General features: G+C 46.1%; 1 protein-coding gene and 1 non-coding gene across 2 annotated transcripts in view; one reads left to right on the top strand and one right to left on the bottom strand.

The window, feature by feature from the left end:
• Window positions 1-4,564: 4,564 nt before the first annotated feature.
• Window positions 4,565-26,340, bottom strand: part of LOC126537444 (cell adhesion molecule Dscam1-like) — a 235,629-nt gene continuing 213,853 nt past the window's right edge. The window contains exons 22-29 of the mRNA XM_055074253.2: window positions 18,876-19,067; window positions 18,165-18,460; window positions 16,362-16,428; window positions 13,832-13,979; window positions 10,728-10,864; window positions 9,779-9,837; window positions 5,322-5,418; window positions 4,565-4,833 (exon numbers count right to left, since the gene is read on the bottom strand). Coding sequence (XP_054930228.1) covers window positions 10,855-10,864; window positions 13,832-13,979; window positions 16,362-16,428; window positions 18,165-18,460; window positions 18,876-19,067 — 713 coding nt within the window. The 3' untranslated portion in view covers window positions 4,565-4,833; window positions 5,322-5,418; window positions 9,779-9,837; window positions 10,728-10,854. The remainder of the gene's footprint in view (window positions 4,834-5,321; window positions 5,419-9,778; window positions 9,838-10,727; window positions 10,865-13,831; window positions 13,980-16,361; window positions 16,429-18,164; window positions 18,461-18,875; window positions 19,068-26,340) is intronic.
• On the top strand, window positions 22,919-23,131 carry LOC126537641 (small nucleolar RNA U3). The gene has a single exon (XR_007600817.1). It is a non-coding gene; the product is annotated as a small nucleolar RNA U3 (small nucleolar RNA).

Here is a 26,340-nt window from a genome sequence, read left to right as displayed (position 1 = left end):
ATCATTATCCCCATCAGCCTGTTTCTTATGTCCACTGCAGCACGAAGACCTCTCCCTACCATCTCCTATTACGCCTGTCTTGCGCTAGTTGATTACCAACTTGCAAAAATTTGCTTACGTAATTTGTTGAAAATCTTGTAATTAACCTATAAACAATGAAATTCGTGTAGTTCTATAGGCTTGTGTATATAGTTCACCGAGGACATCTGGGAAATCAAGTAGAACTGTCGTATTATGCCTGGAAATACCGGACAAACGAGGGCTCAATAATTATTTCCAGTGGGTTTGTTAAAGCCAGCAGCACGTGCGACATTTTCGCCAAATATACGACTTAACATTCTACCCGTGTTTGCCGAATTCGAACTTGTTTACTTGCACAGTTGCTTTAAGACTGGGAATCACTGGGGATAACGACAGCACGATGCTCTGGAACCCTTGAATAAGTAACTTACAGCGAAAACTGTCAATAACCTACACAGATTAAACACTTATACTTCGTCAGTCACAAACGTGCTTCCTACTTCAACGAAATATAAGCACCATGCCTTTCATAGTCCACGAGGAGGCCGGGGAAAAGCGACTACGTGCGTTGTGAGCGCAGAAAAATTGATTGAATACAAGTATTCAGTAATTATTTTCAAACCACATAATCATTCTACGCACTTCAAACTTTTGCTAAATGTCAATCACAGAAATGCGCCCACTTCCTGAAAACATGAAATCTGTGTCATTCTTGGCCCTTTCAGGCAAGCAGATAAACTTTTGAAGCGTTTATATAGCGTCCCTAAACGGGTCGAGAACAATAGTTTAGCAATTTTCATTTAACCATTAGTCGACACACACACACTTCAAAGTTTGCCTTCATATTCACCTTAACGATCGGAAAATTTTATCAAAATATAAGCTTCGTGGGTTACGCTCGTTCTCTTTTCTTTCTTTCTTCTTTTCCTTTTTTTTTTTCACAGGAAACCGCGAGAAGTCCCATATGACGTTTTCGAGCGCTCGTTGTCGCACTAACAGCTTCACTCTATAGTCTGGTGGCGGGCTTCGGGACGCATGCTGTGCAGGCGCCACCTAAAGCGAGGAATATACAAGTTCAGGTGGGCTTAAAGAGGTGGGCTGGATTGCACGCGCCATCGGGCCACAGGAACTTGGACTCGACTGACAAAGCTTGGTGTGGCGGCGGATAGATGGCGCTGCATGCCAACTTGCGAAGCAACTGCACTTCGCGAGCACGAGTCGTATGTTGCGTCAAAAGTGGTGACGGAGAGACGCAAACGTGGCAGACAACAAAAGGGAATTTTAAATTTTGCCTGCCCACGGTTGGGGGACGTAAACCACCGTGATTATAAAATAACGCGACATGTTACGCGCCACGGCAACCACCGAAGCACATACACAGTCATCACACCTCCACAGGCGGCACGGCAAGAGTCTCTTCACCCCAACACACGGGAGACACACTCCTGCTTCAAAGCACACGACAAACGGCATCGCGTACTCTGACCCTCTGTATGTTATTTACCTTAAGCCGCTCCTAGTAAACTACAATGTCGTGTTTCCCTCAGCGTCCATTTCGGTTTACGTCCGCCTCGTTAATCTAAGATGTGGCCCTCGTAAAATAAAATCGCGCGCTCGTTAAACTAAATGCAGCCCTGCCTTTGTAGGTAGCGACGTGAATCTCTTTTCGAGATGACTTTTCGAGATCTGCCAGGTGACCGCTTTTGTGGCATGGTATGGCAAATGTTTATTTTACTCCGCTCTACTACATCCCAGGCAAATTGCATTGCAAGCCGTACTTTGCGGTGCCGCGTCCGTAATCAGGTAAAACGAACGAATAGGTTGACGCAAGTTGTTTCGGTCTAAGTTACCATGTTGAAACGTGGGCCACTGCAGCTAGATTTCTATGAGCATTCCCTTAAAATTTCTGGCATAAGCATTCAAGAGAAACGGCTACTTCCCGGCATTTCCATCTTCCATGAATGTTGTTCCTTTTTGTCTTGTGTTGGAGCTGGGTAATGCACTGTTTACCAGGTATGCATCGATCACTCAGCATTAATCAAACGAATCATCATAATAATAATAATAATCATCATCATCGTAACATTTTCTCCTAAAGGTTGCAGGGGGTCATTACATAATGGGAGGGGGGACAAACACGAAAAAGTATTAAAGTTAGAAACGTAATACAATACAGGGGAAAAAATGAAAATGTAACAATAGAGTTACTGAACAGAATGCAAAACAAAAAAAAGCCCAGCGCCATTTCACTCTGTCAAGGTGGATGACCAGTGGAGCTGTATGTATGGTGATAAACTATATTGATGTAAATAAGGACGCATACCACATGAACTGTCACTTCATATCATGTTTACTATTTTGTCACTAAGGTGACTATAGCTCGTTGGTCGCTATGGCAGACTCGGCGTTAGACCCGCCGTGGTTGCTCAGTGGCTATGGTGTTAGGCTGCTGAGCACGAGGTTGCGGGATCGAATCCCGGCCACGGCGGCCGCATTTCGATGGGGGCGAAATGCGAAAACACCCGTGTACTTAGATTTAGGTGCACGTTAAGGAACCCCAGGTGGTCGAAATTTCCGGAGTCCTCCACTACGGCGTGCCTCATAATCAGAAAGTGGTTTTGGCACGTAAAACCCCATAATTTTAACTCGGCGTTAGCAGCCTCCCAGCACCTTCGCGCCCATTCCCGCTTCTGCGCACGCCGTCGTTCTTTGCGGGCATGCTGTTCTTCCTCGGTCCACACAAGTACGCAGCCTACCCATTACACGATAGGAACGCAACTGAGATAACGCGCCTATGCAGCGCGTGACGTCATCAGCCAAAGAGACACACGCCTCGGCTATTTTTCAGTTTGCCGTTGTAGTTTTATTTTATTTGTTATTTCGTCTGTGGATAGACTTCACTATAGCGTCATCTACGGACGAGGCACAGGTGGTGAGTGGAGAGGGGTCGACATGAGAGGGGTATACCGGCGATACGCTTTTGCTTTGTATCGAGGCTACGGCGTTTTTGGTCTACAAGCTCGGTCTACGCATGCAGCCATCCGCTGGATGCTAGCGTATGACAGCTCCGCGAGTAGAGAAAGATTCATCAGCCTTGTAGGACCTCCACTAGTTGTATCAGAAGTTAAGAGGAAGCTTTAGCTCGGGTGCTCCTATTTAATACATGTAAAAGGAGAATTCGTTTATTGTCGGCAACCACTGCCCCAAATTTGACCAGGTTTGTTGCATTTAAAACAAAACTTAAAATTTAGTGACTTTTGGTTTCGAGTTTTATATTTAGGCCGTCAATATTTTATTAAAAGATCGAAAAAATCTTAAATATTCAAAAAACAAGACTATGAAGTTTACTACTCTGTAACTCAAGAGCGATAAATGATAATACAATTCTGTGAATTCCATCTAATAGTACATCTAAAGCGGACAAATTTAATATGTTACGTATGAATAGGAAAAAATTTAGTAATATTGAATACAGCTTTTGCAAAACCTTTGTAAACAACGTAACAAATTCAACTAAGATGTAAAATGACATTTGTAATTTGTCCGCTTTGAATGATCTAATGGATGCCATTTGCAGAACCGTGATATCGGTTCTTGATGCAGAGCTATCATATTGTAAACTTTGTGCTTCTATTTGCTTCAAACTGTCAAATACTTGAAAATCTTTTTAACAATATTGAGTCCCTAAATAGAAATTCTGCTTGTAACAGTCACTATAATTTAACTTTCGCTCTCAAATGCAACAAATTTCATTAAAATCGGTTTAGGGGTTGTCTCAGAAAAACTTTTTTGCGTTTTACATGTATTTGAATAGGCCACGTCAGAGCTGGGCCCGAGCTAAAGCTTCCTCTTAAGCATGTAAGCTTTCCAATGCGTGAAGAAATACCATGCACCTTAATTTGGCATCGTTGTGTAGAGGAAAGATGCCATTAGTCGATCGTGCAAGTGTCGCTTGCGCTTATGCCGCCATTTTCCCACCGTGCATGACGCAGTCAGAGCTACTGAGCACGTGGGTATGCACGTGACGCTAAGTGAAGCATGTCTTTCTTTTTCTAAAAATTTTAGCTCGACAAAGTGATGGTGCGGACCATTCGCGATATCGGGCATTACAAGAGGGCGTGCCTTACACAAGTAAATATGGTTGTTTAGTTGCCGAGAAGCGAACTGCAAGAAAGTTGTTAACGATAAGCTACCCGATATAAAACACAAACAAAAAAAACAAAAAAAAATCCATCTCTTACCTGATCGCACATCTACTCCGCTATCAAAACTCCACTGCGAGTACCATGCTGCGGCCTCTGACAGAGCTGAGATCCGCGCATGAAAGCTGTTTCCCTCCTACACAAAGTAAGATAGACAGGAATGCCGACTTTCCTGACAAGTCAGTCCAACCTGCCGACTCAAGCTTCATGGCAACACTTAGATGGCGTTGACGGCAAAGAGACTGCACATGCTGCCACGTGTGGACACCTACGCAACAATTGCTTAGCAGTGCTGTTAGTACAAGTAGGCATTCTGAAATGGCTTCGTGTTTTTTTTTAAATTTGTTTGCGGATACCTGCTTTTCGGTTGGCAGCGTAGACAAGCCAGCAATGGGTGCACGTTGTAGACTTTCGAAGCGACAAGCGTTGTACAATATTCTTGATTTATTACATTTGTGACAGTGCAATAAATAAATATATTGAGTCGAGCGGGAAATGACTCGTTCTCGTAACTCTGAGCTGGCTTCGGACTCCTGGGGGGCCACGATGAGCGCTCGCTGTAGCAGTCGCTAGAAGCCTGGGGCCTCCTTTGGGGCTGCTGCCTTGTTTGCTGCAATTCCAGTAGGAAAAAAAAACGAATAAATCTGAGCACAAGGAATAAATTTCTTGGGGCCAAACGGAAAGTACTTGAGGTCACAGGCATTCGTATAAGCATTTAGTAGTATTTCATTTACCCTCTCTTGTCCTCTGCCTCATTTTGCCTATGCACGAATTTATCAGCTATACTTTTTTTGCCACATACTTCGCGCGTGAGATTTATCGATGCCAAAACGTTGATCACCTGCGTACAAGAGGCGTCGGTCGCCAAGTTAAGTGCAGATCTCTGCATATAGAATTCTAAAACACAAATTAAGGCAGGCCTCCATACAAAAATATTGTACAAATAACACATACCCTTCACAATAGTAATTTAAACGTCCTGAGACAATGATACTGAAAACGTTACAAGAGTCAAACCACACGGAAAAACAAAACAAGCAACAGACAAAGACGCAGAAGCGCTTGCCATGCCCGTAAGAAAACGAGGCAATAACCCACCTTACGAGCCAATTCCTGACGTCTTCATGGAAGAAATGGTATCATTTGCATTTCTTCGTAATCAACTCGTCGTATTGTCGTCCTGGTCTCTCAGCAACTGCGCAGATAATGAAGAAAGATTATTACCGGTCATATAATTAGCTTTAACGTCAAGTTCACGCACGACATCTATACATTTTCTACAGTTTGTTGAACGCTCAGCTACGATTATTGAGCTATGGGCGTTTGAAGTGAAACTTGGTATTCGTCATCTTCATCAACCTATTTTATGTCCACTCCAGGACGAAGGCCTGTCCCTCCGATCTCCAATTACCGCCGTCCTCTGCCGACCGATTCCAGCTTGCGCCTTCGAATTTCTTAATTTCATCACCCCACCTAGTCATCTGCCGTCCTCGACCGCGCTTCCCTTCTCTTGGCGCCCATTCTGTAACCGTAGTGTTCAACCAGTCCAACCTACACATTACATGACCTGCCCAGCTCCATTTCCTTCTCTTAATGTCAACTAGGATAACGGCTATCCCCGTTTGCTCTCTGATCCACACCGCTCTCTGCCTGTCTGTTAACGTTACGCCTACCATTCTTTGTTCCATCGATCTTTTGCTGTCCTTAACTTGTTCTCGAGCTTCTTTGTAAGTCTTAAAGTTTCTGCCCCATATGCTAGCGCCGATACAATCCACTGATTGCACACCTTTCTTTTTAGTGATAATGGTAAGCTTCCAGTCAGGATCTGATAATGTCTGCCGTATGCGCTGAAACCCATTTTTATTCTTCTGTAAATTTCCTTCTCATTATCAGGGTCCCCTGTGAGTAATTGTTTCCTTCACAGACTCTAGAGGCTGACTGGCGATCATAAACTCTTGTTCTATTGCCAGTCTATTGATTATCTTTGTTTGCTGCATATTAATTTTCAACCCCACTCCTACACTCTCTCTGTTAAGGTCCTCAGTCATTCGTTGTGACTCGTCCCCAGTGTTGCTGAACAGGACAATGTCATCCGCAAACCGAAGGTTGCTGATGTCATCTCGGATGTTCTCTGTTGATCCTTACTCCTAAGCCTTGCCAGTTTAATAGCTTGAATACCTCTTCTAAGCATGCAGTAAATAACATTGGAGATATTTTATCTCCTCGTCTGACCACTTTCTTTATAGGTTTCTTTCTACTTTTCTTGCGGTGAATTAAGATTGCTGCGGAATCTCTCTAGATATTTTCCAACGTATTTATGTAAGCGTTCTGTACTCCTTGATTGCGTAATGCTTCTATGACTGCTGGTATCTATACTGAATCAAATGCCTTTTCTCAATCTATGCAAGCCATATAGAGTGGCTGATTGTACTCTGCAGATTTCTAGATCACCTGATTTATTGCATGGATGCGATCCCCATTGTAGAGTACATCCCTTCCCGAACGCAGCCTGCTCTCTTGATTGACTGAAGCCAAGTGTTGTCCTTATTCTATTGCAAATTATCTTGAATATTTTATACAATTGAAATTACGCTGTTTTACGTGCCGAATCACAATCGGATTATTAGGCACGCCGTAATAGGGGACTCTGGAATTTCGGACCACCTGGCGTTCTTTAACGTGCACCTAAATCTATGTACATGGGTGTTTCCGAGTTTTTTATACAATCCTGGAAGTAATCTAACGGGCCTATAATTTTTTTTTTTATTCTTTATCGTCGCCCTTTTTGTGGATTGGTATAATGTAGGCATTTTTCCAGTTCTCTGGGACCCTTGAAGTTGTGAGACATTTAGTATAAAGGGCCACAAGGTTTTCAAACATGGTGTATCCTGCATATTTGATTAAATCGACTGTTATTACATCTTCGCCTGCCGCTTTTCCTAGTTTCATGTCTTGTAAGGCCCTTCCAACATCAACGCTAGTTGTAGAAGGAGCCAATGTAGCCTGTTCATTACTACTTCGAATGAAGGTATCCTGGCTGCTCTGGGTATTGTGCAGGTTAGTAGAATTCTTCCGCTGCTTTTACTATATCTTCGAAATCGCTGATGATATTACCCTGCTTGTCTTTCGGTGCATGCATCTTGGCTTGTCCTATTCCAAGTTTTCTTCTCAGTGATCTTATGCTGCGTTCATTTTTTACAGCTTCCTCAGTCTTTCGTACATTATAATTTCGAATATCTGTTAGTTTTACCCTATTTGAATAAGACCCACACTTCTCATAATTCCCGTACTAGTCATTCCATAGTATTATGACAACATACGAGGTCTCTGTCACCTATGCTCATACGAGAGTATTCTACTGAAAGTCTATGAGGCGTATGGGTTTCCTTCGATAAGGCGCTGTTGTACAAAAATACGAAGGAAATTGAGCATATGGAAGTTCTGGTGTCTCTAGCGCGTTACACGTGCCCAATATATTTTATTGTGCATGTAGAATACATTTCTGTAAAACATTCTCTGCGAATAAAAAGATGCACGCTTCCAAGTTCTCCAAACTCTGCGTTTATTTATGTTTGAGTTATCACTTTTTGTTTTCTATGGTAGCAAAATGTTTCTGCAGGCACTACTGTTTCATGTGCTAACCATTTGCTATAATTATCCTGTAGATGTTAAATCCCTTTCCTTGATTACTGTTCAGAGCGAACGTACAGCTTGATTTTTTCTACGAAAGCGTTGCTTTAAAAGCCGAGTGAGACCACTTCACAGTTTATCTCGTTGTAATCACAGCACCCCAGTTGAAATTGCGTCGCAACGGCTGATTGTGAGGGCCCATGACGCGGCCCGAGCTCAAGGCATTCTGGAATGAGGACGCCTCTCTAAAGCTGCATTCACGCAATAAAAATGTTTATTCTCTCTCTCTATCGCAACCCCCCCCCCCATGTCCTTGTATGCAATTTCGTTGCATTGGCCATCCATGAAGCAGCCGAGCTAGACGCGGAAGTATTTGGCCAGCATGGGACGCTCGCAGCTCGTGTGCGCTGGAGCCCCTCTTTTATTTATTTTATTTTTATTTGAACCTCAAGGGTACCCAGAGGGGACTTTACATGAGCCGAATATTTTGCCAAGATTATGCTTTTGCTTTGTCAAGAATAAAGAGGCTCTTTAGCGTACGCCCTCCTCGCCTCCTCCTCTCCTAGTGTGTGACGTCACCCACGCGCGTGCCATCCAATTAGGTGCCTTGCTCTCCTCCGCGTCCTCCTCCACACCTGCGCTTTCACTCACCGCTCTTCAACTGCTCGCGGCCTTCAATCGTGCGACATCGTCCAATGCTCATCGAAAGTTAGTTAAGTAGTGAAATAAAGCTGTTGCTCTGTTTAAGGCTGCTTACTCCTTGTGTCGTTTGGCACATCCATTCTGGATGATTAGCCAAGAGTGGGAACGTACCAATACCACGTACGCATTGCCGAAATAGTCTGTTCGGATACATTCCAGTCACCCAAATTGTCTACTACGCCAGACAGCAGCCTGTCGCCTATTCAGGCACTTACCCAGTTGCCCACACTGTCTGCTCGGCAAGAACACAGATCGCAAATACCCAGTGCAGCAAGCTAACAGAGAAAAAGGAAAAAACTAGGATCTGATTATGAGGCACGCCGTAGTGGGGGACACCGGATTAATTTTGCCACCTGGGGTTCTTTAACGTGTACCTAAATGTAAGTACAGGGGTGTTTCTGCATTACGCTGCCATCAAAATGCGGCCGCCTAGGCCCGAATTCGATCACGCGACCTCGTGCTTAGCACCAAAGCCACTAAGCAACCACGGAGGGTGCTAGTAGACAACCTGTTTAACTAGGTATGGTGCCATCATGTGCGTACCTGTGTGTCCGCACATGTGTGTCAACACACCGCGTGCATGTGTGTCCGTTTCATTTGGTTTGTCCTTTTGTGTGAACAGTACAGCGCAGTGTACAGGACGATGTTAGGCCAAGTAGGCCCAGTCGAAGCCTTATTGATAGCTAAAACAATTTATCGTTTTAACACGTTAGCCGCACCGGCTTAACATAGCTGATTTCTTAACGAACGCTGCATGCACAGTTCTTTCATTACAATGACGTGTCGGCCTACGTATATCCATTGTATTCTGGATACGCAGAAAAAGAAAATTCCAGCTTCAATCAAGCAAGGAAAAAAAAGAAACAAGAGAACGGGAAATCGGGCTATGGGTTCGTGGTTGCAACAGCGCGACAAGACAAGGACTAAGAAAAGCGAGGGAAAAGCACACGGCGCACTGTGTGATGTCGCCTGGTGTCCCCTCCTTTCTCTCAGTCCTTGTCTAGTCGTGTTGTTGCATGCAACTGTGAAGAAAAAACCTCTGTGCGAATATTTGGGACTACGCTTAATCGGTGTTTCGCCTGCATACCTTTCGCCTATCACTTCCTCATTCAAAAGTTATATCGGATAAGCCACACCAAAATCTTCGCAATATAGAGTTTCTTGCAGTCCAAGGCAGATCGTGCCTCCAGTGTGATTTTTATGACATTTGAGCTATCACTTACTTAGTTTCTGGTGATCCTAGGCAACGTATCCAGGCGCCAGGCGGTGGCAGTGCCCGTCACTGGGAAAGATGAGATTTTTTTTTTTAATTATTACGACAGAACTGGTCTCCCGATGACTGTCGACGTTATAAGTGGGATCTTATGCATTAGTATTCCAAGTGGTGCATCAGCAACATTTGGAAAATAGCTGTGGCAAAAACTTCAGAAGGTTCGAGGTTTCACAGAGGGCAGGAATGATGTTACGAGGTATAAATTATGGGGCTTTACGTGCCAAAACCACTTTATGATTATCAGGCATGCCGTAGAGGAGGACTCCGGAAATTTAGACCACCTGGGTTTCTTTAACGTGCACCTGAACTCTAAGTACACGGGTGTTTTCGCATTTCGCCCCCATCTAAATGCGGCCGCTGTGGCCGGGATTCAATCCCGCGACCTCGTGCTCAGCAGTCCAACACCATAGCCACTAAGCAACCACGGCGGGTGATGTTATGAGGAGAACGATGGCTGTTCTCGCTCGAAATGGACGCAACAGCCGAGAAAGCATCTGCTTTTAGGAACTGTGGTCGCCGTTGCGCATTGCCTTATTTTGGTCGCGACAGGGTGTGACTGGTAGAATCCGGGAAACGTGGGGAGGGGCGAAATGAAGAGCAACTGCAATTGGCAGGAGGAACTGATATGGAACGCTGTTCTTTTATTTCACTTTTATCGAGTTCGGATGACAACTGCTTTCACGTCATTTTACCGTATTGCAATGATAATCATTACAAGGTGGCGGGTTTGGTGAAAGGTGGTTTACAAGGTGGGTTTGGTGAAAATGGCCGCAAATTTGAAACACCGTTGTCTTTGCTAGCCCACACACACACACACACACATAGAAAGGGGGCACGATACTATGCGCGTAAAAAGCGATAGCTTTTTAAACACTCATGAAGTCAAACTCTCTACTTACAATCATCGAACAAAGCCGGGTGTGGCTCGGGTGTTGCCGGTACTGCTGGCCCGGCTCACGTGACTGCGTATTGCGGCGTAGAACTGAGGCCGGCATCGAGCTGTACGCGGCCTTTGTCGACCCGTCGTCATACTTCTCTGCAAATCAAATTTTTCGTCGTCATAAGCATCATTGTACTGAGTAAGTCAAGAAGAGGAGACGCTGCCTCTGCTAGATCGCCAATTGCTACCGTCGTTGAGCGACCGAACTTGTCAAATAGTCTGTAAGTTGTCATTTTCGAGAGCCGGCGCTTAAGAAACCACACTGCTTATTTCAAGATTATTTCTCGCACCTAATGAACCCTAAACAGCATTGTTATCTGTGACAGGTGAGTGAGGGAAATAAATAAATAGAGAAACAGAGACAGTAAATTGGATGCGAAAAAATGAAAACAACAAAGACTGTGGAGGTCTACAAGTACCGCAAGAAAGAAATTAGAAATAAGAATGTGTACTATACAACAAAGGGCAATGACTTGCCTAGCTGGTTGCCCAAGGACAAAAAAGACATGTGTCGGCAGCAGCGAAAACCCACAGACAACTCATCACATCCTAATAGAATGCGAATATTTTCACCCAAAGAGACCCGTAGGTAATGTTTACCTTCCAGAATCGCTGGGATTTAAAAAAGATAGAACTAACCGGGTCCGCAGCATAGATGAGGAAGAGAAGTGTAGTGTATTGGTGGAAGAGATTGGTACCACCAAATCTGTTACAGGCATAGGTAGCTGTAGAAGTTAGATATGAATGTTTTAAGGAATAAATAAAAGGTTAGGGAGACGAAGGCAGAATGCTAGACTGATATGTATGTATAGATTACGTGATTAGGTCAAACTGCATAGGTGGATTTTTGTTACCGCCCCATTTCGAAGGAGATGCCCATAAATCATCCCTATCTTCTGCGGGTTCACGGAGTGCCCACTACTTGTTCTCACACGCAATTGCATTCGTCCTTTCAAATATAGCGTTTCCGGCAATTCTTTGGTGCGTACGCTAAGTGATAATGGACGCATATTTCGCCGCTATGCCTGGCAGGATTTATTGCATGTATATTTTCATTATTGATATGCGACCTCTACTTCGAGAACCTGTACCTCGAGCACTATTTCCTCAAGGACCAGTTCGGAACCCCGTGCAGCGTCGGCGACCACTGGCGCAGCGTCGCAAACGATCGACACGATCAAACAATCGATTTGTGCCGCCGCCTGCCGGCAGCTGTGGAAAGCAGCGTTTTGGGGATGGCTTCCGCGTGTTCCAGAGGAGCGGGCAACACGTGGCAACCCTCCCTGTCCGGCTGCTTTCTGTAGCTGCTGGCAGGTAGCGCTACAAGTTTATGCTTACGCTGTCGCGGCAGCAGTTCGCAACCCTATAAACAAGGCGAATTTGCACCTTTGTCTTAAAAACAAGGCAATTAAGCGCGGCAAAAGATACATGGAACAGTAGACTCCAAAATGCAATCCTTTTACAAAATGTGAGCAAGAACAGGGCAGTGATAAACGCAAAATCTTTTTTTCGAGCACATTAAGCAAAATATGCAACTCCTCGTACTCTTCAAAAAAAAAAAAAGAAAAAAAATTCGCAGTTGCGCCCGAAAGGCGAAGCACCGATTGCGATAGCAAATTAGTAGATATGTACGAACTACGAATAGTAGTTTTGTCGGCCGTATAAACTTGTAAACTGCATATCATATTGACCGCAAATAAAGACGGGGACAGCGGAAGAGAACGCATAAAGGACACGGCCCGTGTCGTTTATGCGTTCTCTTCCGCTGTCCCCGTCTTTATTTGCGGTCACTATGATATGCAGTAAACACCAACTAGGCCAAACTGAAGTTATTCTGAAACTTGTAAACATTCGCTTACTAACTGAATTAACAATGATAAAATGCGTAAGCGTGCCTCAACGAGGGCGTAGAAAGAAACAGACACACTGAGAGAGCGCTGTCTTTGTGTATCTGCATCTTTCTACGTCTTTGTTTAGTCGCGCTTACACATTCTATCATGAATTGAAACCAACTAGCCTTCTAACATGTTTTAACTAAATAAATCGACACGGTGTCAGGCGCGCAGAGGTAAACATGAACACACATCGCTCGATGACAGTGCAAACTGTCTATGAAAACGATGGAGTTAGGAATCGCGGCAGAAGCCGCGAGCCAATTGACCTCCGTGCATTTGTCGCTTAAACATGTACAAAACATCGAAGGCACAGCGCAGACGAAGCTACCGGCACTACGCACACTCTGCAAACATCGCAGATCGCTTTGAAGATGAGGCCCGCCTGGGCGCGCACTTTAGCCACGTCGCAGACCGCTTCAAGACACAAGAGCGCCGGCAGCGCGTCTTTACGGCGTCCGCCAAAGGCGTCTACTACGGCGTCCGCGATCCGCGTGGCCAAAGCCGTAGGGACGCCGTGGTTTATGTCCACTCTGTCGACACCCTCTCACCCTGTACGGTGCGGCGGGCGAGGAGAACATTGAGGCATTTTCAACAGTGTATTGCGTAATAAATAATTAAATACACATCATTAAAATTGCCCGACGGCAGGATTCGAATACAGGGACTTTAGCACAGAAGCCGGATATTGAAACCATTAGGCCACGGACGCATGTATCGGCAAGCGAATGTAGCGCCCTTATGAATTTATCGCGGACATGCCAGTGCCTTGAGACGCTTGGCGCGTTTCGATTTGGCCACCTGGACAAGCTCAATCATTGCAATTAATAGCAATTGTACGCGTTCCCAGCGTCTTCTACACTTCGAAGAATACAGATTGCGCTGAAATGTACAATAAGATTTATACAGCGTAATATACAAAGCCACAAGAACGTTTGAATCCACAAGCACGAAGATCAGACAAATCCATGTACTTCCCATCATTCCCATGGTAGGACAACGACTGCAGCGCCAGAGTTCCCTCTAGTAATTTTGTAGGAAACTCTATGCTCACAGCGACTGTGACGTCGACGACAGAAATGCGCCTGGAGTGTCCATATTATTGCTATCGCAATAAAAGAACGTATAGAAGGGCCCTGGTGCTACTATACACGCATGAAACTGCTCCCACCTGTCTAGCAGATTGGCGTCCGTGGACTCGGACAAGTGGTAGGCAGAGACAGCAGAGTGCCTCGCGTACTCCGCGCGAGGGCTGTAGCTGTATGAGGTGCGGCATTTGGCAGCGTATCGCTGGTTGTACTGGTCCTCTCTGCAGAACTCTGGAAAGAGTCGAAGATGACACATTCCCGACTGTAGCATGGCTGTAGCTTGACATTTTTTTATATGCTGAAGCAGTGGGGGAGGGGGGGGAGGGTATTATGCAACATGTCGGTATTATGCAGACATGTCGACTAGGTACTGGTCGTACCTAGTCGACATGTCTATTTCGCCTGCTGAGGTACGCGTCAGCAGGAGACAGGCACCCCCGGTCAATCAGCACTTCGGCAGCAGACGAGATGGACATGTCCAATAGGTGGACACTTGCAGAATAGCCCCCCCTCCCCCACCCACAGGTTATGGATCATTAGGTGAGGGGACTGAATGTTTAGCGATACGCGACGCGTGCAGCGTCTGTGTTTAGGACAGCCTTTCATTATTCTTTACATAACAATACGAAGACAAGGATACTTTTTTACAGGAGTTAGACGAAAAAATTGAATCCTGAAAGGTACCTCTCAAATAGTGTAAGTATGCTATGCAGGAGTACGTATTCTGGTCATCCACTTCATACGTGGTATAATGAAGGCAGCGCTGCGGCAACACCTTATAAAGTCGCAAATTTCGCTCTACAGAAAATGATCTCGCAGACATTCGGTGTTCGCGCGCGTGTCATGCTGATGGCAAGCGGCTGGTTTGCTTTAGGAACTGGTTCTCTCACGCTTCAGTGATTAGGCTCAAAGAGAACTGCGGGAAATACGTTTTGGTAATAAAATATTTCTTTTAGAATTCATTTGTTCCTACGAAGGCGATGGCCAAATATGCGAAACGGGCTAAGCATCCAAGTTACATTATATAGATGCTTGCCCACAATAATTTAACCTCTTGTAAATGGCAACAGGCAAGACAAAAAAATTTTATACCCGTGTGCCGTGTGCTTGTTTGTGCATGCCTGTTCGTACAGGTGCCCACGTGTGTGTATATGTGTGTCCGTGTGCCTGTGTGAGTGCGTGTCTTATGGAGCGTGCATGTGCATATACACTATATTTAGGAGTATGTGTGCACGCGCGTCTGCATGTGTGCGGGCATATGTGTGCGTGTATGCGTGTCCGTGCGTGTGCGCGCGTGTGTGTAGCGTGTGTGTGTGTGTCCGTGTGTGTGTGGGGTGAGGGGCATGCGCATGCGTGTGCATATATATCTGGGAGTGTGTGCACGCGCGCTTATGCAAGTATACGTGTCCGTGTGTGCATGCGCACGTGTGCGTGCGCACGTGTGTGTGCGTGTGTGGGGGATGTGCATGCATTTGCATAATTATTTGGGCGCGTGTGGCGCGCTTATGCAAGTATGCGTGTCCGTGTGATCGTGGGCACGTGTGTGTGTGCGTGTTCTTGCATGTGTGGGTGGGGGGGCCAAGTGTTGCGCGCTTATGCAAGTATGCGTATCGGTCTGTGCGTGCGCACGTGTACACGTGTGTGTGTGTATGTGCATGTGTGTGCGCGACAACAAGAGTTTTGATGCACCCCAGTCTCTATCGTGCGATGCTGTCATGGTCGTGTGCGTTAATTTGGAATTTCAAATATATTTCAACTGGACGAAACAGTGTTTGGAGCAAGAACCTTGCAGGAACCGTGTAGACGGGCGTGTACATATCGGTTAATGGCATACAGCTAGCGTGGGAAGTTGAAATACTTATCTCGTATTTATTTGTGAGAGTTGTGCTAAAAAGCCTGCAGTGAGATTAGCGATGCATAGCTTCGAAGTGAGCTCGCAGTTATAAAACGACCACCATAAGAAAATAATGTGTGGACATACAATAATATTTATATTTAAATTATTCGTTATATTTTTCATCGTGTACTTCGTTAATGATACGAGCGCGGTGCCACCTTCATTATGTCCAAGTTGGCCGGGTCGTGGGCGGTGACTGATTGTAAGGATAGCCGTATGCCAGCAGGGCGCTACAGCCCGCGAAAGTGGGGAGAAGAACGAAGTGCGATACGGATCACCCCGGAAGGGCCCAAGCTTCGCACCATTCAGCGCCATTACATGCGTTGGCTGTACGTAGCCCTGTCATTGGCGGCCCTGAGTACCACTCTCAGGACTATATCTAGTACACACGCTAAATACCGAAGAAAGTGCATCGGGAAACGGAAGCGCTGCTGCTAACTAGCAAGAGAATCACAGGCGTCAAGCGATGTGGGTTCCGTTCCCACATTGTGACAAAATTTTTTTTCGTATGCTGCACTTTTCTCTTTAATTTATCGTTCTTACATTTCGATTTAGAAAAAGAAACAAATAATTTACCCTACGATATCATTGTCTGTTGGCTTCGTATGAACTTGACTAAGAACAATTGTGCCCCTTGGTTCTCCTTGTCTTTAGGCGAGTAAATGCACGTTGAAAATTGTCCGCGCTGGCAATAATCGTCAGCTGGCGATTCTCACCTATAGGATTCTGCTGCTTGTTTTTGCGTAACGCGTGCTTGAGAATGCCATTTGACCGGCGTGGTTTCTGGAATGGACAGAAAAGATGCAAGCTTTAGGTGCTGTGTACACACGAACTCGGATTGCAGCACTACTGTAATAGCAAGGTGTGGTTTAAGATGGAGCAATGCAGGCTGCAACACTTCACATGACTGTGGGGGTCGAGACATTTTTATTGCAAGGTGCAGTCTGCACAGCTCCTTACCTAGACGAACGGAGAATAATCATTCGTAAATGTGGTTGAGGAGTAGTTCTATTTCGGCAAGTTAATGCGACATGTTGCAAGTTTAAACGGCGCGAAAAGGTGATTACTAAGAAACGTACAAACTGGACACCGCCTAACCTGCGCTTTTCTATATGCATTCACTTATCAAACAGTAAATGTTATTCTAGGGTGTTACGATCGGCCTGCGGGGGCTGGTGGCCTTCGGAGAAGCGACCTCCGAAACATTCCCAGTCCGCTGCGACGACTCCCTTTGTAAAGACAACAATGCGCCGCCTTAACAGCCTAACGGCGCTGGCATGTCTAGCCACGTTCGGCGGGCTGAGTATTGTTAGTTGATTCGCTCTCGCCTTCACGGTTTGCTTGGAGTGAGAGAACTCCTGGAAAAGGATGTTTTGCGGTGTTTTTTCACGGGCCCCAGAAGTTGTCACAGTCAATGGACAGACGCGGCGGCTACTGACTGCGGGGTCAGCTCTGGGATCAAAAGGCACCTGCTTGGGTCAAGACCTCTGTCTACGGGAACCCTCTCACCTCGGTGTGTTCAGTGAAACCAAAGTGCGGACGTGAGTGCGTGAACTTGCCGAAAGGCGGGTCAACTGCGATGACCTTATACGCACCCATTGGTGGAAGGTTGAACCGCAGTTTTCCCTCACCTAGGGTTCTAGGGAGGACAGAGTGTTTTTAAGCAGCTCTTTACGACTGCTTGGTTTGCATTATCTTTCAGTCATGCTAGACTGATTAAATGTAACGTTTTCCGCACTCCACGTAGATATTGCAAATAAATCCCATATTCCTCGTTCTCGATGAGAACAAGTCGCTCCCTTCAACAAAGTCCTCAGCGTGGACGAGTTGGACGACGGCATGGGCCAGCTAGCACTTATTTCATGCCCGACCCCAATCCTTACAAAAGATAGTGTATTAGACATGTTTGTAGTTCAAATCAGCTTAAAAATTTGCAATCACAGTAAAGGAGAGGGAGATATTTCTCCGGGTTTCGTCAAGCGGTAAGAGCGGTAACGGAGCACTAAGATTTGATCTGTCACCTAGAATTCTAAAGCGAACCTTTCTTCGCGTTGGCCAAACCTAAAGAACGGGTACGTGCCACTGTGGCAAAAAAAGGTACAGAATCCTAAATTGTAGCTAAATCTGTGTCGTACACATCTGTGTATACACAGGCAACCCCATTCGTCCTACGGCATGCATCATACATCGACTTCGTTCACGTGACGTCACTGCGAAGAGGTATGACACTGTCCATTTGCCCAATTTGCTGTTTGCATTTCGGCATAGCTTCTGAACGGTAAAGTGCATCAACAAAATATTGCAGTAAATTAACGTCGTGACCTTTGTAGAGTTTAAACGTAAGCATTGCGTGATGATACCTGTTACATAGGCTATAAGTATACGGAATTGTAAGTATCAAATTTGGTGTACAGGACATGACTAACTTCTCTAAAGCTTCGTTTCAGATACGTTACAACGTTACAACATGCATGTTGTATCTGAATTCATTTTTTTTTAAATTGGAACGCGCCACTCACGCAGCCATCCCGCTGATGCCGGGGCGCGTCGTAAGCCTGCACGACAGTCCTCGCTGAAGAGTAGGGAGACGCAGTAGCCGCAGCCTTTGCCATAGCGTGCAGACACGCGTCGTCTGCGCTGTCCCCGCCATTGGGGCCACGTGAGATGTCTGCCAGCTTGGAGGACATGCAGGGTGACGAGTAGTAATACTTGCGGCCCTCGGTGTCAGCTCGACCACTCTCGAAGGTCGCGTGAGACTTCTCCAGTTCGGACATGGTGATGGAGTCCATCTTGCCACCCTCGCCAAATCGCACATCTGAGTGAAGGGAAAAGTGGAAGCCGCGTGAACTTCGTGAAGGCATGAACAATGCCCGGCCCACGTTATGTGTGCAGGTATCTGCTCCGCAGCATCCCTCGCTGGTGCTGTCAAATTAACAGAGCCTGAAAATTTTCACTCCACCAAAACATTTGCAGGAACGCCTACAAACTACAACAGTATGTGGAAGCCTATACATTCTGCAGCCCAGCTTATGGTGACAGCAGATAACAAGAAGAGCTTACTATGATTAGTAAAGCTTAGTACGTGCCACTGTGACACAAAAGGAACATAATGCTGAAATGTAGCTAGATATGCGTCATTAGTAGCGGCGTTACTACCATGTTGTACATAGTCGGCGTTAAGAGCATCGCTTGTCAACAAGAAAGAAGGCGTGCAAGGGAATTCACTTCACCTTCATATGCACCAATGGCCGAAGGTGGTGACGGGGGAGACCTCCTTCTACAGATGAGCACAATGATGGCCACAGTGACGGCCGTGAGAACAACAAGGGAGCAGCAAACAGGAATGATGATGGACAAGCTGCGGTACCGATGAGCGCTGCTCTTTCGGCCGACCTCTGATATTTTGTCCGGCTCCAAAGGGTCTGCGCAAAGGAAAGGCAGACCATGTACAAACTCTACACGTTCTACATGCCATGCTTGCTTAATAAAAGCGCACTAGAGAAAGACACCAAATCAGTTTGGATAATAAATCTGTTGTCTTTTATTTAGAGATTACAATTTGATTACTAAAGAAAAAAATCAAGGTCAAAACTCTTTTTTTTTTTACTTTGCAGCGGAACCTCAGCGTTTCTACGCTATATTTGTGTGATGGATCTCAAGGCATTCTTTGTACTTGGGCCTGTGAGGGCGTAGTAAAGGTTCTTCAAACTTGCAAAGTTCATTCTTTTGCTCCCTTAAAGTACAATGCAGTTGATATTTCCTAATAAAAAATGTGGCAGAATTCACCTCACGCTGACTGTCGAAGGTAATGCGTTTAGCATTTAATCAACATGGCTACACGACATAATGCCACCGTCGAAATCAGTTGTGTGTGAGGCGTGTACTGCAGCCGGACAAAGTTGGTATTGCAGCTGAGCGCTAAGAGCACTCGGCGCCATCTAGGGGTGCTGCCGCTAAGCCTGCACGTGGCCTCCGAAATGCATGGCGCAACGCTGCGTGCGATCGCTGAGAAACGCGTCATGCGGCAATCGGGCTCCTCGCTCGCACTTCTTCCTGGACATGCTGCGCCATCTTGTGGCACTGCCGAGAAGTTTGCGCGTGGACTACGAGACGAGAAGCGTGGCATTGCAGTGCGTGCGAACGCTCAGAATTGTTCCCTCGTCTGCCCCGCACACACAGTAGCGCATACTAAATGACCCAAGTGCACAAGAGGGTTATTCATGACACAGTTCGCTAAAGCGTTGGCTTGAAAGCCGTTCATTGACAAACGGCACATACCAGTGCACTAGTGGCGCAGCTTGCTAAAGCGTCGGGTTGCTCTAATTGAGGAACCTGCGTGACATGCGTTCAATTCCACACAATATCGCAGAAATTAAAAGGATCTTTTTTGCCACTTTAGATTGGCACATTCCCAGCGGCACACACCTAGTTACGCAAGTTGGCATCAAATACGTTCATTGAAGACCAGCACAGACTGACTGGTAGATACTCAGTAATCCAGGTCAGCGTACTTTTCCCCCTGCCCTCCTTGCTTTTTTTGCACGCGCGAGAAGACGGTGCGCATCAAGCGACCGCACTTTTAAGCTGACACTCGCACACTTTCCCTCGCACTCGCAGCATACGACATGCAGGGCAAGACAGGATCTTATCGCACTTGGACTTTACGCGGACCATCACGGCGGTGCCGACGGCGTAAGTTTGCCTGGAGTGCTCGCATAATGGCTAGTGCGTTAAGAAATGCCAACAATCCGTGGGGCTCGAGTCTAGCAGCAGAGCTCTGTCAGTGCCTGCGCAGCTGCTTGCATTTTATTCGCAACAACAAATTTAGCTTGTATTTCATTTTCCTTTTGTTTTCATTTATTTGTTAATATGTAAGTCGAAATTAGAAAGTTCTCTTATTAAGATCCCAGAGGTGTGTTTATTTGTCTCGCGAAGTGTTGATGTTCACATAAAATTTCAACGTGTTACGAATTCGGTGGTATATATTAGCCCCCAGCTTCGGTTCTTTCTACGAAAGAAAAAAAAACTGGACAAGAGTAGGCGGGTTCAATTTTATCGATTTCATTTCCAAATGCAGCTTGATTCTTTTACATTCCTCAACGATTTGCTCATCCTGGCGCGGCGCTGAGAAAGTATTTCACATTAAGTTGAGATGGAACGGAACTTTCAAGCTGTCCGTGGCGGCATTCTTTCGTTTCAAAGTTTTTTTGTCTGCTCGTGTACCTCTCTTGCGTAACGTGTCTGCTCACGGAGACACTCATCTGTTCGCCATTCGATATTCTGCCAATCTATCATCGCTCAACATTTCACACCAATGTGTCTTTAGCACAGTGACTCTCAAGAAACCACCAGCCATTGCTTTCAGATAAAGATTTTGTCCGTCCATCCATCCATCAAGCTTTGCTGCCACTCGACCCACCAAAAAAGTATAAAGCATTGATACGCATCCCATGCCTCCCCTCTCCCATGGGATAATAAGAGGAGATTCCACAGTTCCGCAGACGTTCATATACCAGCACATGAACGAGGATGCATCAGACTAATAATGTTTCTCATTAATTTTATAGTAGTGACAAAGCTTACCAGTACGACAGGTATGCAAAAGAAAATACAGCAGAACCGATTTTACGATGACCGTCGATGGTAATGCGGTTGCATTGAAGCAATGTAGCGTTTCATCGTATTATTGAAGTCACGCTTATTTAATATGTGTCCTCATTTTCAGATTTCCGTCTATATTTGGTTATATGCGACATACACTATCTGCCGTACCGTATCATTTTACTACGACACGCGCTTGCCATGGTCGCGAATGAGCATGACGGCATGACGGCAGGACGACGAAAGAATGACGTTGACGCAACCACAAAGGTGGTAGGACGATGACGACGACAATCAGATGACGACTGTGAAACGATGAAGATGGTGTAACGACGAAGGCACGATGACGTGTGCATGAGGACAAAAAAATTAAATCATGAGGTATTACGCGCCAAAATCACGATCTGATTATGAGGCACGCCGTAGTGGGGGACTCCGGAAATTGGGACCGCCTGGCGTTCTTTAACCTGCACGTTAATCTAAGTACACGGGTGTTTTCGCATTTCGCCGCCATCGTAATGAGGCCACCGTGGCTGGGATTCGATCCCGCGACCTCGTGCTTAGCAGCCCATAGCCACAAAGCAACCACAGCGGGTCCACGCGCGTGAGGACAATGGGATGACAGTGAGTGCATGGCAACAATGGCAAGGAATGGCATGACCAGGAAGATGTTATGACAACAGGATGACGAAGCTGGGATGACGACGATGGCACGACAATGACGGCATGACGCCGACGGTATGACACCGGCTTCATGACAGTGACTGTTATGACTGTTAGCAGTGACAACGACAAAATGATGACGATGGCTAGACATCGAGTACATATTCTCGATTCAATGACGACAGCATGATTACGATAGAATGAGGGAGAAGGAATGACGTCGATAAAACTATGAAGGTGGTTTGATGACGACGACACTATGACGACAATTATGAGTGACCACGGCACGATGAGAGTTAGATTGCGAAATTAGGATGACGACAATTGAACGACCAGGATGTGGCATCACAACGAAGGTACGACAACGAAATCATAACGAAGACTGCATGCCGACGGTGGCATGACAACGCTATGAGGACAATGGGATGACGAGTGTATGAGGACGATGGCGTGACGATGACTGTATCACGAAGCCTGTATAATGACGATGTTAACGACGAATGGTATAACGAGAGACGGAAGATGAATCTGGAGTGACGACTATGGAAGGACCATGACGGCATAACGACGACAGTATGACAACGAACGCATGATGGCTGTACTAACATGTTGGCGTGACAACGACGAAATAACGAAGAGTTCATTGAAAGAGCAGGAAGCACGACGATGCAATGAATACCGCGGTACCACGACCACTAGCACACACCTAGTGCAAATAAACTGTCAGACAACTTAGACCACTACGTCGGCGTAGAAGGTGTGACGACAATGGCATGGCCAGTATCTGATGACGAAACCGGAATGGAGATGGTGAAATGGCCACGACGGCATGTACTTTGTTTTCTTTATTTATAAACATATGATCCTTACGAGGTTTTATTATATTGTTTGACTAAATCAACGGAGATTTTATATAAAAGCATGTTTTCTTAGATAGGAGAAGCCTTCGTTTTTGTACAACTTGAGTGCACAATTTTAGGGACGTGCTTTCGTTGAACAATTTCAAAGCAAAATTATGCTTCATACGATAATTTCTATGGTAAAATCACCGAGACGCATCGGCCATCTTGCAGCACACTCAGCCACGGTGATGAGTTGAGGGTCTCCGCCTGAGCGTAAAGCTGGCATTGGGACTCTGGGTTTCGACCCTAGTTAATGCTATTGATGACCGTTTCCTCGGCTCTTGAGGCTGAAGGGAGGGTGAAGACTCGGTCTGAGTGGCCGAGTGTCAAACACCAAAAATTCACGCAGAAACACCTCTGGGAGTGGTCTAACTATGCGAAAGCATTGAGCCACTTGTCAACCAGTATAAACGCAAGCGTTGCCAAGCCCTGTGGCCTGTCTCGCGTCCAAGCCTTGTGGTGTCGCCACCATCGAAAGGGTGACAGTGCACCGCCAGCAGAAGCAAACGAAACGGCACTTTAGCATTTATACTGTAAGCTTTATTTGTAACGCTACAAAGCTGTGCGTACAGGAAAGCGTTGCTCTTGAAAACTTTCGGAAGCGAACTCAGTTTCAATGCTGAAAAGTTTTATAGCATGAGACATTTGAATGGGCAATGACGAGAGAGACAGGAGGCAATCTGGATGGCTTGGGCCAGGAAACGAACTGTCGCGACAGAATTCTCAGTTGTGAAAGTTACCTGGTTATGCTCAAATTGAGCTGCAGTTTGCTAAATATTGTGAACGAAGTGGTGTGACATCTTCACCTATAAAAGTTCAGCAATTTTAGCACCTTACCAGGCTGCGACGACTTTATGCGGTTGAACATATCTGTTCCTCAGTGGCGGACCGCTTGTCTCCACCGACATGTGGGGCGGAACTCTACGTAATACCATTTTGCATATAAACATTTAGGCATGGTACGCATCGGTATGTTTTCCATAAAGCCATTCATTTGCATCACGTTTGTGTGATTAGTGCTGTGATTCCGCTCGACTTTTGTCGCAGCGCCAGCCTTCAAAGGGAAATGCACAAGCTACTTTTGAAAAATTTATAAATGTTACGTAAACGATGTAACGTTTAGGAGATACTTGACCAAAGCGAGCGGCCAGCTGCAACAACAATAGCAGAAGTAGACAACGCTGGCGTCGATCGTCTGCTGTGTGGAACGCTTCACAAGCGTCACTGTGCTTTCGATATACATTTAACTTTCTAAGCGACTATAAATTATTAAAACGTCCCGTATCGTTTTTATATTTACGTTATAAGCGAATAATATTGAAAACAACATCTGCTATTACTAAGCAATGATTTTTTTTATCAGTGCAGCCACCGCCAGAATCCAGACGTCGCCAGCATCGCCTTCAAAAACTGGCCCCATCGGCCTGATGGAAATGTCACTGGCTTAGCGCTGCGGCAACTTGGGGCGCTATTCTGGACACGCATGGCGGCTGCACGGCCGCCATTATCCGCCATGTTTACTCTCTGATTGGCTGTCGAGAGGTCACGTATTTTGAAATTTGTGCCGGGAAGCGGAAGTATTGCAAAATGCAATTTTGCGTTTTCATCAAGATGACGAAACGTGACGTGGAGCTGCAAATTTTATGGACTAATACATTTTTTTGGTCCTTGGCAGATATATTGGGATGTTAGCGCTTCAAAAAGAATGTGAGCGGTAGCGTGCAGAAGCCAGTGCAATGCATCTGCAATTGCGCGAATATGTGGTGGCGATCCAAGATATGCGCCATGCCAGCTTGCTGATTGGCTGAAGGAATATCTCATGAGGAGCGTCACAGGAAGGGCTGTTTCGTAAACGTCATTTTGACGATGCGTGACGTTGCGCTGGGCCGCCATTGCTGAGATTTTCCGCCATAATTTTTGCTGCGACGAGCCGCGCGAATTATGCTAATGAGCAGCCATATGCAATGGCAGCCGAGAGGAATGCGTATCGCCACATTTTCCTCGTCGTTTGGCACCACGAAAATCTTTTGTTCATAACGCGTGCTCATAGTATTTGCATCGCTCTCGGGTGGTGTTGGCATTTGTGTTTGGGGCCATCATTTTTTAAAAGAACGCGTTTATACGAAATAATATTGGTTGAACATAGTAAACTTTCGGCAATGTTGTCCACTTTTCACTGCTGCATTTGTATTGTAATCAAGATTAATGCCTTTTGGCACAATCAAAAGTTATGACAACGGCCTCTTTCTAATTTATAAAAAGAAATGTACGCAAGGCGGCGCCTTGAAGTTTCCTCCCCCGCTGCGAGTAACCAGCGAAATGAACAAGAGATGGCAGCGCCGGCGCTTGCGTGGATATCTCTGGCGCGCGCAACGCTATCGGTGATATTCGGCCGTTTCTCAGCCAGCCGAGTCGGGCTGAGTCACTTGCGTTTCACGAGATAGCGATAACGTGGCCTAGAACGTGCGCGCATCACCACTGGTAGGTCGTGTATGTTGTCTCAAGCAAGAAAACAAGCGCGTTGGCGCCAACATGCGATGATTCATTCCATTTTCCGGGGACACGCATCCTAGCTATTGAAGCAGACGACGGCTTGTACGCAGCAGACGACGGAAGCGAGAAGCGTTTTCGACGGAATAATCATACGCTTTGAGATAGCTGCTTTATTTTTACTGCGGATGAAAACTGTTTTGCGTTACCGATAACGCTACATTCAGTGCCTTCGTTTCAGTTTCTTAGGCGAAACGTCAAGTTGGCGTCACGTTACGTAGGCAAAACTGGGCCACCAGCGCCATTTTGTTTGCGTCGCGCCTACGTCACGCACCGAAGAAAATGGCGGAATGTCCAGAATAGCGCCCTTGACCTGCTGCGGATGGCGCGCAAGGTGAACTGATGACGCAAGCAAACTATTGCAAGTGGCGGCGGCATGTGTACTGATGACGTTCCGATCATTATAAGCCGTCATCGCTCTTTAGCGCCTTAGCCATCCGCGTCGAACCACTGTCAACCGTGTTCTGGCGGCGGCTGCGTATGGCGTGGCCGCACTGGCCTTATCTTAAAGCAATCTACAAGGGGGCAGAGTGCGCCGAGTGCTGATAGCTCGGTGTACGCTGTATTCTCGCCGCTTCGTTCGCGTTGAAGCGCGAGGCAGCACGAAGGTAAATTCTCTCGCTGCTACGGGTCCTATATTGAAAGCGATCGTCTTACCCGACGGACGGACGAGCGGACGGATAGACGGTTGATCGGGTTTTCTAGTTGGGTAAGCATAGAAATGCTTACGCATTTAAAATTTTTGTTTCTTGAGTCCAGCAACGAGCTCCGCAAGAAACCAGAGAGTTCCGGTGCTATGGCAGACGTTTCCGATGCGCTGATAAGCCTTGCGATCGCCGAGAACACGCGAGCAGGGGTCGTACTTTGTAATGATTCATTTTATTTTTTTTTTTGCTTATCATTCGTCAAATCAATTTCTGCGATAACATCGGCGTGGCTTAGCATCTGCGAATAACGATGGGCGAAAAATAAAAATGCC

Source organism: Dermacentor andersoni, chromosome 4 (assembly GCF_023375885.2).
Source record: "Dermacentor andersoni chromosome 4, qqDerAnde1_hic_scaffold, whole genome shotgun sequence".
In the NCBI taxonomy this organism is placed as follows: domain Eukaryota; kingdom Metazoa; phylum Arthropoda; class Arachnida; order Ixodida; family Ixodidae; genus Dermacentor; species Dermacentor andersoni.
This window is presented reverse-complemented; position numbering and strand designations above follow the sequence as displayed.